This window comes from Myripristis murdjan, chromosome 19 (genome assembly GCF_902150065.1).
Source record: "Myripristis murdjan chromosome 19, fMyrMur1.1, whole genome shotgun sequence".
NCBI classification, from domain to species: domain Eukaryota; kingdom Metazoa; phylum Chordata; class Actinopteri; order Holocentriformes; family Holocentridae; genus Myripristis; species Myripristis murdjan.
The window spans coordinates 754,721-772,593 of record NC_043998.1 but is presented as its reverse complement, the minus strand read 5'-3'; the positions used below and the strand labels follow the sequence as shown (position 1 = coordinate 772,593).

Sequence of the window (17,873 nt, the reverse complement as noted above, 5' to 3'; positions counted from 1 at the left end):
CTTTTACCCAGATGCCAAACAACTTAAAGATTTTACACAGTATTACATTAAGAGCACCTGCACAGCAGTGCAAGTGCTGTTAATGTTTGCCAAAACACACCTCAACATGTCAGCACATTGTGCTTAGTATGCCATGTGTACTGTGTTGGCACACACAGTGACACGGCAACACAGACACACTGTGTGCCAAGTACATACACACAGACACTGTTTCTGCTTGGTGCAACAATATCATGTGCAACAGAATTATGTTCCAGTCTGTATTTCTGTTTTTATTTCTGCGGACATAAGTAAGTTTGTGTGTGTGTGTGTGTGAGAGAGAGAGAGAGAGGACAAGAGAGAGAGAGACAGAGAGAAAGAGAGAGAGATAGTGTGTGTTGCCCAGGACACATCTCTGACCTTCATTGACTTCAAAGTCCTTGAAAGCGAGCTCGGAGCCAGAGTCATCCAGCAGCACTTCTCCGTTGAGTGTGAATATCATGGTGTGTTCGTTCAGATCCACCATGCATCCCACCACATCACCCGCCTGCCACGTCCGCCCAAAATGCTCATTGCCCTGGTGCCAACGCTGGGCCTGGCAAACACACAGAGATACATATTAGCCACCTTTCCGCTATTGCACCATTTCAAGCTAGGGCTACCTTCAAGCTAGACAGTGCTAATGGCTTCAAGCTGCAATAACAAAAAACATTTGTTATTGCGTCAGTCTGTCATTGAACATTATCCTCTACCTAGATAGTGAGCAGAGCCCTAATATCCTCGTTTGACTAAAACTGTCAGCTGTTGGTCGTTTTTCATTCATACATTATTCTTCTGACATCTCTACTTATTAGCTGCACCTGTCTCCCTGGCCAAAGCCAGGTAAGCCCTGCCTATGACCTCTGACCCTTGTCTGGCTCACAGGTATTTGGTGGGCCATTAGCACCCGGAAACTGGCCCTGAAATAGCCCCACCAAGGTGTGATCAAAGACCAGAAGTGACAATGAAAATGAAACTGGCTTTGACACACACAAGCTTGCGCATATTTGGCGTGACAGTGGAAAGGCAGCTATAACACACAGGGAGTAGGATAAAAGCAGTGTGGGAGACTGTCGTTCAACCAGGGAACCAGTGGTGATTACTTTTCTACCCGTTGTGAGGACATTTAAACCTGTAGTGCTAATGTCTCTACCCAGTGATGATGTTTCTAGCCCCAGTAATAATATTTCTACTTGCAGTACAATTCTACCAGCGGCAACAATATTTCTACATGCAACGATCACATTTCTAGCCTCCAAAAATGACATGGCTAATTGCAATAATGATGTTTCTACTCTATGGGTGGATTAGATTTGTGCAAATTGTGCAAATAATTATTGCATTGTAACTGTTGCATCCCATTTAAAGGAACACCACATGACATTTTGACAGGTTATTAGAGATAGACCGATTAATCAGGGTGACATCTGGCATTATGAGATAATCAGCACTAGCTTATGTCTACAGTCATAAGGTTGATGAATGAAAAAATAAAACAAGATAAAAACAACAACACGATATTGGCATTGTACATGGGCCATTGGCCGACGTTCTCTCTAAAGTCTGAGATTTACATTAACATCGTACTCAATTTTAATTTCTGACTTGCTGATCTGGGGAGCAAAGAAGTCAACACCACAACGACGACAACAACAACAACAACAACAATCATCATCATCATCATCATCATTTTCTACAACATAGTTACAAAGTGCTTCACAGTATGAAATAAAACACATTAAATCCAACATACAATCAGGTATAAATCAGTAACAAAATGTGCAAAGATAAAACCCAAAACACATTTAGCAAAGAAGTTGTGAATGTAAAAGTGAATAAAAGGAGGAGCAAACGCTGGTATAGGCTGCATGCCACCATCCCTTCAATATTTTCCTTGTGTTGCTTTTATGTATTATATAAGTTCCATCATGTGGTGTTTTTTTATGTGAAATGAATTGTGCTGCTGTCTGGATTATGGACTGCTTGGAAGAAGAGATCTTGTATCTGAATGTGACCTTCCTGGTTAAATAAAGGATAGGTAAAATAAAAAATAAATAAATAAACAACAGGATTAAAACAGCAAATAGAAATGGGAAGAAAAAGACAAATGCCTAACAGTAGCAGCTAAGAGAAGGTGTGTAAAAATAGCTCTCAAACTGTGATTTACAAAGAGACCAGTGAGTTTATGTCCCTCAGCTCAGTGGGTAAGGAGTTCCATAATTGGGGCCTCTAACTGCAAAAGAGATCTGTGGAGTGGAGAGTTAAAGGAGAGAGCCTGTGGATCTCAGATCAAGAGCTGGCTCATAGGGGACCAGCATGTCTAAATCATTAAATAAGACAACAATAACATATAAGATATAGGAATAACAACAATCTTAAAATCAATCCTACAACAGACAGGTTTCCCTAACATTAGAGCGTTCTCTTGTGGGTCACCAACATTACATCCAATGTAATGTTGATCCTGTTCAGTGTGTGTTCGAGTGTGTGACCTTACATCATTTACAGTCAACTGCTACCACTTAATATTATGTATGCTAAAGCAGGCTTGCCAGCTTTGAACTGGTTGGTACAAAACTTTCATATGATTTTGCTTTAACTTTTACATTTGTATGCCTTCACCCATAAATAATTATTTAACCTAAACATCCACAATCATTATTAGACATTCATTGTCACTGATACATGGAAATTTGTCTATTTGCAAACTTAACTGCAGTTTGTACATTGTCCTATTCGTACCTCAGATTAATACACTGCTTTGATTTGTTGTAGTGGTCATCTCTGCTGCATCAGCAGCTCATTTCACCATTGTTATGTTCAAGCCACGGATATATTCTGAGCCAGTTAAATTGAAACTTGTCTCTGTACCATAAAGCTGGATTTCGGTTTAGCGAGCTAACTTCAGGCTTAACCCTGGGTTTTCTGTACCCCACCTCCTGACCAATCAGCTCTCTTGGCAGGACCGAAAATTGAAAAAGCCCCTTGGCAAAAAACATGGTAGGCATTTTTGAGGAAAAGCACTTTATCTGTTGTTTCTGTATGATTTTTTAGTGCTGAATCCATTTCTGCCATATGCCAAGCTGTAAAAGTTACCGTTTAGTCATAATTATTGATTAATTAGCATGATTACTGATTAGTCGCCCAAAGTTAGAAATGGCTATCAGTTTCCTATTTGTCAATATTCTATATATGATTGTTTGGTATCATTGTAAAGGGGACCTTCTCAGCTTTCATTTAAGCCCATGGGTGTCTCTTTCTGACAAACACAGAGGTCACATGACCTCCTTAAACCATAAATCAAACACATTTTCCCACATTTTTCGCCTAAACTATATAGTTTCTTTTATCCCTGTGGGATCAAGGGATATCAAGGACCCAAAAGACAACAACCACAATACCTAATGGACTTTGAGGATTCAGGAAATGTATGATATACCCATACTATTTCTTTGTGAGAGGTTATTGTGAGCCTTAAAATAGCAGTAACTGACTCAGGCCCATTTACCTCCATTCATTCTCCAGCATTACATAAAAATGACCTCACCAATTGTTTACTGTAGATATAATGATATTATTACTGATACAAATGTAATAATAATCAAAGGCCAGGTAGACATTTTTCATCAATTTAATTAAATAGTAAAATTAACTGAACGTGGCCCCTAATTATTACAAATATGGATGATAATGATTGGATCAAAACAGCAGTGCATTACAATTTTTTTGTGATCACATTTTTTCTTCTTCAGTGTATTACATATTCATGAAACGGTCACTTGACTTTCGGCGCTGACAAGATGCAATGCATGGGTTTGGCTTGCAGCCGCATCAGGCTGTCTTGCATCTAGTTGTGCAGCCACAGGTCACTAGAACCTCACAGGCATCTGGAACTGCAGGCAGTGACATGAGTTCAGGAACAAGTACATTGTCCTCCATCTTCCATCCCATATTTTCAGGCGGTGGGAGCACCGGGTACTGCAAGTGGGCCTGCCGCCACACCAAAGTCTGGAAGTGAACACTTACTTACTTACTTAGCCCTTCGCTCCTCTTGGCCTATGCACGCCACTGACAAATATCCTCCATTTCACCCTGTTCGTGGCTTTTGGCTCAAGCTCTCCCCAGTTGAGCCCACTCTCCGACATTTTTGCCTCTATACTTCTTCTCAAGCTGTTCCAGGGGCAGCCTCTTTTCCTTTTCCCTTTGGGGTTCCATTTCAGGGCTTGCTGGGGGATGTTTGTGGCAGGTTTTCTGAGGGTGTGGCCAGTCCAACTCCACTTTCTCTTTCTGATTTGTAAGTCTATGGGTTCTTGGTTTGTTCTTTTCCACAGGTCCACGTTGTTGACTTTGTCTTTCCACCAGATGTTTAATATTCTTCTGAGGCAGGTGTTGAGGAATGTTTGCAGTCTGTGTGTTGTGTGTTTTGTTGTTCTCCATTACTTGTTTGACGTTGGAGTTGAAGATGCGTATCTTAGTGTTGGTGGAGATGTTTTTTGAGCTCCAGATCTTTCTGAGCATGTTAAATACCACTCTTGCTTCTGGTGTCAGCATCTGTCCCTGCCGTGGTATCTACAACACTGCCTAGGTACACTATATTGCTAAAAGTATTCACTCAGCCATCCAAATCATTGAATTCAGGTGTTCCAATCATTTCCATGGCCACAGGTATAGCTCAGTTATGGATGTGAGTCAGTGCCTTTCACGTTCCCATTCATCCACTCATTTTCTATTCCCTTTCTTACTTCTACTTATTTGTACTTATTGTATATTGTTGTATATTGTACATAGGTTGTATATTGTATACGAGTGTTATATATACTTTCTATTTTATTTTTATTTTATTTTTTATCTATTTTATTCTTATCTATTTTTACTTGCACAGTGCTGGAGTTGTTGCAATCACATTTCACTGCTGCTGTACCCATACATTCATGCATGTGACGAATAAAAATCTTGAACTTGAGGTGTATAAAATCAAGCACCTAGGCATGCAGACTACTTCTGCAAACAATTGTGAAAGAATGGGTCGCTCTCAGGAGCTCAGTGGATTCCAGCGTGGTACTGTGACAGGATGCCACCTGTGCAATAAGTCCAGTCGTGAAATTTCCTCGCAATCAACTGTTAGTAGTGCTATAACAAAGTGGAAGTGATTGGGAACAACAGCAATGCAGCCACGAAGTGGTAAGCCACGTAAAATCACAGAGTGGGGTCAGTGCATGCTGAGGCGCATAGTGTGCAGAGATCGCCAACTTTCTATAGAGTCAACAGCTACAGACCTCCAAACTTCATGTGATCTTCAGATTAGCTCAAGAACAGTGCATTGAGAGCTTCATGGAATGGGTTTCCATGGCCGAGCAGCTGCATCCAAGCCTTACATCTCCAAGCGCAATGCAATCACGCTTCTCCATCTGGCAATCTGATGGACGAGTCTGGGTTTGGCGGTTGCCAGGAGAACGGTACGTGTCTGACTGCATTGTGCCAAGTGTAAAGTTTGGTGGAGGGGGGAATATGGTGTGGGGTTGTTTTTCGGAAGTTGGGCTCGGCCCCTTAGTTCCAGTGAAAGGAACTCTTAATGCTTCAGCACACCAAGACATTTTGGACAATTTCACGCTCCCAACTTTGTGGGAACAGTTTGGAGATGGAGCCCTTCCTGTTCCAACATGACTGCGCACCAGTTCACAAAGCAAGGTCCATAAAGACATGGATGAGCCAGTTTGGTGTGGAAGAACTTGACTGGCCTGCACAGAGTCCTGACCTCAACTCGATAGAACACCTTTGGGATGAATTACAGCGGAGACTGCAAGCCAGGCCTTCTCGTCCAACATCAGTGTCTGACCTCACAAATAGACTTCTGGAAGAATGGTCCAAAATTTCCATAAACGCACTCCTAAACCTTGTGGAAAGCCTTCCTATTACAGTTGAAGCTGTTATAGCTGCAAAGGGTGGGCCAACATCATATTAAATCCTATGGTTTAAGAATGGGATGTCATTCACATTCATATGCATGTGAAGGCAGACGAGCAAATACTTTGGGCAATATAGTGTAGGTGAAAGCTTCAACCTTCTCTAGGGCAGTGCTATTCAAGACAATGTGCTTGTTCCTGAACTCACAACTGGATGCAAGACAGCCCGATGCAGCTGCAAGCCAAGCCCATGCACTACATCTTGTCAGCGCCGAAAGTCAAGTGACCTTTGCATGAACATGTAATGCACTGAAGAAGAAAAAATGTGATCACAAAAAAATTGTAATACACTGCTGTTTTGATCCAATCATTACCATCCATATTTGTAATACCGTATTTCACCAATTAATAGCCCGGGCGTTTAATACGCAAAATCAACTTGGACCCCGGGCAGCTATTCGCTGCTGGCCTTTATTTATTTTTACACAGACCTGCACCAGGCCATTATTGTGATTACAGTTACTGTCCAACATATTTTTTAGTACAAAAGTACTGTAAGGCATAGGGTAAACATATCTGTACGTACAATCATAGTGCACACCATATGTACTGGTATTGCGAGTCATTTCCTCTGACACCTTTTCTAACGTTAGCTAGCTCTCTTATTTTGACAGAAAACGGAAGTGCTGCACAGTTATTGTGCGGCTAACTGTTTACTTCTGCAAAAAATAAGGTGAATAGCCTTATTTTGGGTTTACCACAATATAATGCAAATAATTGCCCCGGCGGTTATTCGGGTGGGCGTTTAATACACAAAATGGGTGCAGACCCCAGGCGATTAAAAGAACCAGGCGGTTATTTGCGGCCGGGAGATTAATTGGTGAAATACAGTAATTAGTGGCCGCGTTCAGTTAATTTTACTAATTCATTAAATTGATGAAAAATGTCTACCTGGCCTTTGATTATTATTACATTTGTATTAGTAATAATATCATTATATCTACAGTAAACAATTGGTGAGGTTGTTTTTACGTAATGCTGGAGAATGAATGGAGGTGAATGGGCCTGAGTCCGTTACTGCTATTTTAAGGCTCACAATAACCTCTCACAAAGAAATAGTATGGGTATATCACACATTTCCTGAATCCTCAAAGTCCATTAGGTATTGTGGTTGTTGTCTTTTGGGTCCTTGATATCCCTTCATCCCACAGGGATAAAAGAAACTATATAGTTTAGGCGAAAAATGTGGGAAAATGTGTTTAATTTATGGTTTAAAGAGGTCATGTGACCTCTGTGTTTGTCAGAAAGAGACACCCATGGGCTTAAATGAAAGCTGCTTTACAATGATACCAAAACAATGATACCAAACCATCATATATAGAATATTGACAAATAGGAAACTGATAGCCATTTCTAACTTTGGGCGACTAATCAATAATCATGCTAATTAATCAATAATTATGACTAAACGGTAACTTTTACAGCTTGGCATACGGCAGAAATGGATTCAGCACTAAAAAATCAACAGATACAACAGATAAAGTGCTTTTCCTCAAAAATGCCTACAGGGTTACATGATTCTGAAGTTACAGACCAGTCGATGAAGACCCAGTGGATCTAGGTGCACAACTTGTCAGTGTTAATTTCGTCAGCTATTTTTCAATTTAGTTTTAGTCTTAGTCTTGTGTCAAATGCCCTTATTAGTTTTAGTCATATTTAGTCAACTTGTATTCTTTTTTGTTTAGTCACATTTTAGTCGACGAACAGTCTTGGCTTTTTAGTCTAAGTTTTAGTCGAAGAAAATCCAAAGTATTTTAGTCTAGTTTTAGTCGACTAAATTACAAAGTATTTTAGTCTAGTTTTAGTCAGTAGTCTTTTTTTAGTCTTTGACCTGCATCATGTTGGCTTTTTTTATTTAACAATATGTTAAATTATTATTATTATTTTAAAAATGTAAATTGTTTATCAAACAGACCTAACAATTCAGCTACCAATGAATGAGCACTAATATGCCTGTGATAACATAGATTGAAAAATAAGCCGAAGTGATGCCTTTTTTCTGAATAGACAAGCTAAGCCAGTGTGCTGCTGTTAGCCAGTGAAAATAGAGAACTCTTTGCTTTGTTACACAATCTATGTCAGTGCGCTGCTGTTTTAACTCTTTTCTCGCTGCGCTACGCTTCAGACAGCGCCGGTGGGTGTGTGCTCCTCATAGTCACATCACTCATTATCAATACTGATGATAGAAAACAGTTTGGATATAGTGTTGTGTTGGAGCCACTGCTAAAAGATATTGCCAGCCAAGAAGAGGACGGACTTAGGCAAACGAGTCAAAGGTACTGTGTTCTGTGTTGCTGCAGACAACCTTGGTGCCCACTGTATTGGAGGATTTGTGGAAAACTTCTCTAGTTCACATGTCTGCAGGTTCTGTCTTGGTGAACGGTCGCAGTTCCAAGTAAGTGAAGTTAGATCTGGAGCATTTTGTCCCAGGACACAACAGCACAGAGTTCATGTTCAAACTGCACTGGACAATACAAATCAATCTCATTGTTTCAGAGTAAAAACACAGTGCCCACTGACTGTCAAACTAAAACATTTTGATGTCTTATCTGGCTATCCGCCAGATATGTTACATGACCTTTTTGAAGGTATTGTACCTTTTGAATTGTGCCTAAATGTCTTAATCAAAGGTAAATATTTCACTCTGGAAGAATTGAACAGATCACTCAAAGAGTTCCCATACAGGTGGGCAGATAAAACAGATGCACCACAAACAGTGCCACTAAATTTTACTACTACTACTACTACTACTACTACTACAAAAAAAAAAAAAAAAAAAAAAAAAAAAGGTTTGTGGGAATGCCAATGAAAATTGGTCTTTGCTTCGCTTCCTTCCCTTCCTAGTTGGAGCAAAAATACCAGAAAATGAGCCAGCATGGCAAGTCCTTCTGAACCTGAAGGACGTAGTTGAACTTGTCCTGTCCTCAGTTCACATAGAGGAAACTATCTGTTTCCTAGACAGCAAGATTTCTGAACATCGGCACAGGTTCCAGGATGTTTTCCCTCAGGAAAAACTAACTCCGAAGCATAATTTTCTAGAGCATTATCCCCAGCTCATAAAGGCTTTTGGTCCACTCGTATCATTGTGGACTATGCGCTTTGAAGCTAAGCATAGCTTCTTTAAGCGTGTTGTTAGGGACACCCACTGCTTTCGCAACATTCTGCTGTCTCTCTCAGTGAAGCATCAGTTAATAGTTGCATACCATCAACATGGCAATAAACCTGTCCAACCTTCTTTGCATGTAGCAAAACTGTCAGTGGTTGATGTGACTGTGCTGAGAGAAGACATTAAAAAGGCACTGGACACAAAATTCCCAGGTGAGTCACATGTCCAGATGGCAAACACAGTGTGTTACAGTGGCACCAGTTACTCTTCTGGAATGATATTGCCACATGGATCGACAGGTGGACTCCCAGATTTTGGAGAGCTAATTCAGATAGCTGTTGTAAAAGGAAAACCTGCTTTCATTCTGAAATGTTTAAATGCTTGGTACACTGAACACCTTAGAGGCTACGAGCTTGAAAACACAAAATTTGTGAAAGTTGTTGAACCAAGTGAGTTGTGTGACATCTTCCCATTAGCAGCCTATATTGTTGCAGGAAGGCGAATGGTGACCCTGAAGCGTTACATTCACTTACTGTAGACAGCAAATTGGTCAAGTTATTGTATCTTTGGTATGTCTGACTTCATAGGCGGTCATCAAAAACAATGCAAGACTTGAGTTATGTTTCTAAGATTAGTTTGGCTATGAATAAAATGAATAGGCTTTTTACATAAATTTGCCTGGAATAGTCTGTTTTCAGATTTTTACAGTTGAACTTCTTATACTTGTGTAACTTCGAGGGCTTGGATGTCCTGAACTGGAGATGAACTCTCTCAAAAAGAAGCGACCACACGAGAAGGCATCTGCAAAGAATATCAAAAAGCCAAGAAAGGCAGAAGTGAACTACTTTACCACCACACACAAGGAGAAACGGAGGAATGTTTGGAACAAGAACGAGTGGAACTCCTTAATGAAGTGAAGAAGAGGAGTAACTGTCAGATAATCAATGAGAAAATGGAAAAGACATTCCCCATTCGGAGGCAGGAGGTTGTCAACGAAGAACCACCCATCAGGGAATTCAGGGACCGTTGGCCTGCTCTTTTTGATGCAAAACAGGTATAGTGGTCTACAAAACTAATACTGAGCATATAGCCTTTTCTTTTCAAGTTAAACATGCTTTTGAACACTCACATCTCGTAAACATAAAACATAAAACATTGATTGAGTAGTGATGCATGTTCAAGCAAGTACTGGGGGGGTGGGGGGGAGTGTTATTAGAAAAGTCTAATTTTGACATTTCTCTAATTGCATGTCCCTTTTTGTGCTTTTATTTCCTATACAGATCAATGAAGAGTTTAAACAGATCACCACAGTCAACGCTGAGTCAACCTTCATGGCAAAACTTGATCAGTACCTCCCAAAAATAATGTCTGGTATCTTTGCGGGGAGGAGCTGCAAAAATGAAGATCCAAAACATCAAGAACAAACTGATTGGTATGAATCTTTGTTGCTGTTCATTAGAAAAGAAGGGATACCCACACACTGTTTACACTTAAGCAAACAAACAAACAAAAAATTTAATTCACATAACGTTTCGGTCAGAGACCTACATCGGGTGTGTACGTACAAATGGAATCAGGCCAATCGTTATTGCTTGTGAGCAGAAGTGACCTGACACACCTTGTGGCTCAGAGTGGACTCCTTCATCACAACATCAATTTATCAGAAATCATCAGTTTACCCGAATTCGTACCACACATCATTAAAATATCCATATTTTCATTATTAAAATATATATTTTTTAGTTAAATTGATGTTTTATGATAAATTGATCTTGTTATGAGTCCACTCTGAGCCACAAGGTGTCTCCTGTCATTTCTGATAGCAAGCAAACAATGATTAGCCACTGTGTACCCTACTTTTGTATATAAAGACCCGGATTCCATTTGTCTGTATACACCTGATGAAGGTCTTTGAGCGAAATGTTGTGCAAATTATTAAATATAGTCTTTATTGTGAAAGTGTAAACAGTGTGTGGGTGTTCCTTCCACTTCACCTACACAATTGTCAAATAAATGCTTCAAGTGTGCAAGAGACCTTTGTGTACCTGTTGCTGTTTAATTTAAACTGGTGATATGTGACCTGTCAGCTCCTTCTCTATTGCATGAATTTGGAGTGTTCCTCTCTAAAATGACTGAACTTGAAATTTGGAGGAAAAGAAAAGTATTTAAGGATTAGGGTTTGGGCTTCATCATTTACACTTTTTTTTTCAGCCTTCTTATCCACAGACCTACTTCACCCATGGACCTCCACCATAGCTCTCCCCTAGAATTGCTTGTTTACACTCTTGGTAGTTGCAGCTATATGGAAGTCATATGGCAGGGCAGGTCTAAGAAATTTTTTCATTTTCTTTTCAGGGTGATACAGTTGAAAGACAGAGAGAGGTTGCCATCCGCTACCTGTTCGTGTATCTCGGGGAAAAGGAAAAGGATCTTGTCGAGGAATACTTGGTAGGCAACACTAAATCATCAGATCTTCACACTTAACTTTACATGTTGCGTTTTTTTTTTTAAACAAAATATCTTTTTTTTTTGTATACCAGCATCAGAAAAGCTATGCTCTGATTTGCGTTTTTATTTTTCTTCCATCAAAATTTTATCTTAACATTTAAGATATTGACATTAAGACTAAAACACTATTAAGATTATATGTTGCTTGTATTTTTCCAAGTGAGCCACCCCTTTTATTGTGTGCTTGCTCCTGCAAAGCAACACATTACAGACTACACATTACATTATAATATCTACTCTTACTCTAAAAAAAAAAAAAAAAAAAAATTCTAAACAATTTGATTTCTGGTTTTATGTAAATATTTAAAACAACATGTTTTTTGATGCACAGTTACAAATATTCAGAAGAAGTAGATAGCAGGCAAGGACCCAGGTACACTTATCCTGTCTTGAGCCTACGATGTCGTCATTAACCGCTGCTAGGTTGCAGGCTCTGTTCCTTACATTTTCTGGAAATGCTTTGTTGCAGACATTATTTAGCTGTTGGGCTGCTGTAGTTTTAAAAGTAAAATAATTCCCCACAACTCACATTTTAACAGTAAGCTTCTATCCTCAGCATTGTTTATGATGAATCTGGTCTAAAATAACTGAGCTGAAGTGGTAGATTTAGCCACTTTTTGCAGACAGCAGCAGAGTTGCTGCTGTCTCATTTCCATAAGTTAACTCATTTCCATTTCTGTGCTTCTGACTTTAAAAGGATGGCGAAGTGCAGAATGGAGATGTCACCAACCAAGTGATGAAGATAGTTGTCACCAGAGAGGCTACAGCATCTGATCCAGCCAGCGCAACCATGTTTGCAATTTGGGTAATTTTCTGCTGATTGTAATACAATGCCTGGCCAAAAAAGTCGCCACCAAAAAAAAGGTCACACACTCTAATATTTCGTTGGACCGCCTTTAGCTTTGATTACGGCACGCATTCGCTGTGGGATTGTTTTGATAAGCTTCTGCAATGTCACAAGATTTATTTCCATCCAGTGTTGCATTAATATTTCACCAAGATCTTGTATTGATGACGGGAGAGTCGGACACTGCCTTTCCAGCACATCTACACACGTCTATCCTTCAAGTTTTTAGTAGTGCATTGGACAGTTCTTAACCCAATTTTATCAGTTTGTGCAATCTCTGTAGATGTTTTCTACGGAGTTGTGTCTTCCACGAGTTGTGTCTTTCGACATGGTTGTAAGAAATGAGAAGTGACTCAACGGTCAAACAATCTCTAGCAATCTCTAGTTTTGTACTGTCTCGACTATTGCCCAACAACATGGTCTAGTGCTCCAAACAAGACTTGCACAAACTCCAAATCACTCAGAACAGGGCAGCACAACTCACACTACGCTGCCCGGGAGAAGTAGTGTTGAGTGGATGCATGGGGTTTTGTCATGGATGAGGGTTGATCAAAGACTGGCATGTAGTCTTGTGACATATTTGTTTAATGTTTATTATTGTGGAAAACCCAATAATTTACTGTTAAAGCTACAACCAACAAATACTAGACATGGCTATGCCACTAGACAAGCCATGGGTGTTCACTTTACTCTGCCTCTTCCTAGAACAAATGCACTTAAGAGAACTGTAATATATAGAGCAATAACATATTGAAATAAGCTCCCTACAAATGCAGTCATGATAGATGATAAATGGAGATTCAAAAAGAAATTAAAAGAAGCCATAATTAGTAGAAATTTTAAGTTTACTTAGCAAATTAACATTGTTACTGTTTTGTTATGTTTAATTATTCAATGTAATTGTATTTTCTTTCTAAGTATTTTTGTTTACTTGTTGTATTTACGTAAAGTTCAGTGTTTCATTTTAATTTGGACCCCAGGAAGAATAGTCTTCACCTCGGTGAAGACTAATGGGGATCCTAATAAACTCCTAAACTGCTGCGTACTCGCAGAGGGAGAGAAAAGGGTGAGAGAGAGGTACCTAAACCAGATTAAGTTTAATCAATTTTTTGTTCAAGCCTGTGAAAACGACCCTAATTGTTATTGTTAATATTAACATTGTATTACCGACAGTAACGTTTAACATCAAGGATGCACAGTTTGGCCTTAACGTGTTACGTTTCATATACGTTTTGAAAAATGGCACGACATAGCTTAATGTCAGGTGATTTTCTGTAATCATTCAGGTTCCTGAGGAAGAGAGTTAGGTAATGTTAGATAAAGTACGCTCAATGTTCTTGGTTTATTATGACGTTATGCCCTCAAGTTCTGAGGAATAGAAATGATACTGATCTGTACCGTGGCAAGTGTAATATTTAAATGTTCCTAACATTACCTCCGTGATATTAGTGATGTGAGAGAATCTAACAGTTGTTCCCAATTATTTTAGACAAGTACACAGGCAGAAATAGTGGAGGAGGTGAGTGGAGGAGAGAAAAGTGGAGGCGCAGAGCAGGAGGGTGCGTCTTCCTGCTCTGCAGATGAGCATGGTGAGGCAGGAGAGGGCAGCAGGGAAGAAGAGAGTTAAGGAGGAGGGAGAGGGAAGAAAAAAAGTAAGCACAGGGAATCCGGCTGGGACCCAAAATGGATCGATTAACCTTAGAGCTCTTTTACAAAAAAACAAGAAAGATAAAGTGCTCTCAGCCAGGCTGCACACTGTGCCATTAGATAGGGATACAGTGACATCTTGAGATTTAAATAAGTATTAAGTATTTATTTATAAAAACATTCAGTTTTAAGTTGTCATAACTTCACATCCATCCTTTTCCAAACAAAGATGAACTACAGCATAACCTCTTGAACTATTGCAACCAATATTCAAATATTCAGTAAACAGTTTATTATAGTCAGCTGGTACTTGGTACTTGGATAGTACTCAGTTTCTGCTGGGGCAGACAAAAACGATAATGCTGTCCACAAAGCAGTTCTAGATAAATCGAGTAAGGCTGGGACTGAGTAAGGCTTGGCTAAAGTAACTGATACCACTGTTCAGTGAGGAACATCTGTGGCTGAACTGTACAATGAGGCAAACAAAACTATTTTAAATATTCTAGCTGTAGGTTATTATTTAAAATATACACAAAACAACAAAAGTACGACAATTCAACCAAAAGGCAATACCTCCTCTTCCAACTTTAACAGTGAATATCAGCAAAACATATGACTTGTCTCAGGTAATATAAAATACTGATGTGAGTGCAAAACAACTATAATGTAGTTGTATACCTATATAAACTGCCACTTAACTGCCCAATGATCATCTTAGCTCAGTGTCTCCCTCTTTCTCTACAGGCTCTCTCTCTTTTTCCTGCATTTTCTCTGTGATCTCTCTGTCTCCATCTCCTCACCTGACTCACCACTTTCCACAAGACCTTCACCTAGGAACAATGCACACCTTGTGATTTTAGTATTAATGTATGATTAATTAACCTTATTAGTAATAAATAACCTTTCATCTAGTCAATAATAAAGCCAGTCTATTAATGACAGAAAACATTAATCGTACAACAGTTATTTATGGTTGTTTAGTTCAGTAATTGAATTCTTGTATTGCAAGTACAAAGATTCATTCTTTACCTGATGTGCTGCTCTCTTCCTTTTGTCTTTCTTTTTGTCTTCTTTCTTTTCAAGATATCTTGATCTTTTGAACCAGTAGACTGAATAATGAATATTTATTTATTATCCTCATGAATATGATTGATATAATATTGATAATAATAAAATATGATATAGTATATACAATTGAAATTTAAATGTTAAGTTTGCAACTTAACTATTCAATCTAGCATTAAATCAAAATTCTAGTTGCAGCAGCTGGATAAAGCAACAGCAATAGCAATGCTATAAATCACATTTTATTGCTTCACATGTAACTGATGTATATGCTGAGTTCTAAATAATTCCTGCCCTGCAGGAAACATGTAGCCTAACCAGAACATTAGGGGGATTGGCATGAATACAGGTGGGAATAATGTAATGCCAGGATGCTGGCAAAACCTATTTTGGCAACTAATTATAGTGCAACAGTGCGCAACAAACAGTTATCATCAAGTGGGAGTGAGCTGCGCAAACGCTGCCTTCACCAACAAAAACTGTTCAATGATAAACAAAAGACAACCAAAGCAAAATACTTCGGTGAACTCCTTCTTCAGTAATAATAAAACTATTATGCAACGAAATAAGCTTACAATGGGAATGGAAAGCACAAACGCTGCCATTACCAACAAATGATATAACAATCCAAACAACGACCGAAGCAAAAGTCGCCAGCCTCACCAACAATTTATCAGTATAAATATAAATCAAGCAAACATACCTTGAATCCGGCTGTGAGTGGAAGAAACACAACAAACCTCTGGTGGTCAGAAGGGACGAAATAGAACTGCTTTAATCCAAAGTGCATGGGAAAGGGGTGCAGATGATTTCCATTTAAGCAAAATGAATCGTCTTGCTCAGGCACTTACACAGATAAGACCCCAGGCGGTGCTCAAGCACCAGCCCTTTTGGCCTTATACTAGATAAGTACCCTTTTTGCAAGATATTTTTCTATTTCTTTTCTATTTCTTTTCACAGGTTGTAAGTGGACTGTTCCTCCAGTCTCTCTTGGACAGGGGCGGGTCTCCTTCTACTCTTAAGGTGTATGTAGCTGCTATTTCGTGTCATCATGCCAGGGTGGACAATAACACTGTGGGGAGTCACAGTCTGGTGTGGAGGATGCATTCCCCAAGATCCCCGAGAGTTCCAGCATGGGACCTGTCCCTGGTGCTGCAAGCCTTATGCCATGCCTTATGCCTTATGCTCCAGCCTGCGCTGGTGGTTAACAAGACGAAGTTGGCGCCGTGTGAGACGGTGTTCAACATGGCACCACTTACCTCTCCACCTGCTCCATGTGAGGGCTGCCTTCAGCTGACCCAGAGAGTCACCAAACTGGAGGAAAGAGTCTTTCTCTTTCACCAAATTGGAGAGGACGAGCGGCTCATCGACACCATGCTGGCACAGTGTCCCGGTGCCATGGAGGCTGTCAGTGAGATCACTGGTGGAGACCTGGGCACCACTGTGCCATGGACCAACGCAGCTCAGTCCCTGACAGAGCACCGGTGGGCTCTTACTGAAGCCACCTCCACCTCATCACGTGATTGACTACCACTCTCATGTAATTCAGATACACTCGCCAATACTCTCCATAGCACCACTAGCTCCCCCTGCAGTAAGACCAGACACGCTGACCACCAAGTAATTCCCATCATCATCACCAGCAGACACAGCACTCGAGAGCACATGGAGTGAATTTTAATAACCTTACACCACTGTACACACACAAACCACCAGCTGCTGTCCCCCAGTGATTGGATGTTTATAACTGAGACATGGCTTAACACTGATGGCCCAGCAGCTCTGATTGAAACCTCACCTCCAGACTACACTTTCTCTTACTCCACCAGGACGGTCAAAAAAATTGGGGGTACAACATCCATCCTCTCAGCGTCACTTGGTTTTAAAGACATTACATTTGATGACACTTTGTTTGAACATCACTTCATTGTTTTTAGCAGGCCTTCTATTTTATGTATGTGTGTATACAGGCCACCCAAACGGTCAAATGGTCTCAGAATTGCAATCAACCATCACCACCAATTATGATAGAGTTATTATTTTAGGTGATTTTAACCTACACATAGACAATCAATCAGACTTTTTGCTTTAGAATTTTTAAATTTACTAAAATGTACGAATTTTACCCAACATGTTGCTCAGCCTACCGGCCTGTCAGCACATGTCTCTTCAGTTGTGCATGTCGGTATCTTGGATCATTTTTGTGTCTTTTTTAACGTCAGTGGTTTTAAACAACAGGATATTCCAGAGCAAACTGTCACAAAACACTATCTTACTACTGAAGTGGCTTCAAATTTTATTGAGCTTTTAAACGACACACTTGCAGGCTTTTTACCCTCTTCCTGTTTTTTTATTGTACATAGTTTTAACAGCAAATTAAGATCAACTCTCGACACAGTGGCCCCTGTAAAATTGAAGATTATCAGTAAACCTACACCCCCCTGGAGAAATGAAGAAACTATACAGCTACAGAAAAGCTGTTGAATGACTGAAAGGAGATGGAGAAAGAATAAACTAATAATCAATTATCAAATTTTCCATGAACAACTCTCTATCTATATTAAAGCAATTATGAAAGCAAGACAAACATATTTCTCAAAACTGATAAATAACAACCAGACCAACCCAAGAATCCTTTTTACAACAATTGATCATTTAATTAACCCTGTTTTTAACCAGCCTAGTAGTATGTCAACCAATTCCAAGTGTGATGAATTTG

At 39.6% G+C, this 17,873-nt stretch overlaps 1 protein-coding gene across 1 annotated transcript in view; it reads right to left on the bottom strand.

The window, feature by feature from the left end:
* Nucleotides 1-17,873, bottom strand: part of ryr2a (ryanodine receptor 2a (cardiac)) — a 666,625-nt gene that overhangs the window by 368,299 nt on the left and 280,453 nt on the right. The window contains exon 28 of the mRNA XM_030078094.1: nucleotides 400-574. Coding sequence (XP_029933954.1) covers nucleotides 400-574 — 175 coding nt within the window. The remainder of the gene's footprint in view (nucleotides 1-399; nucleotides 575-17,873) is intronic.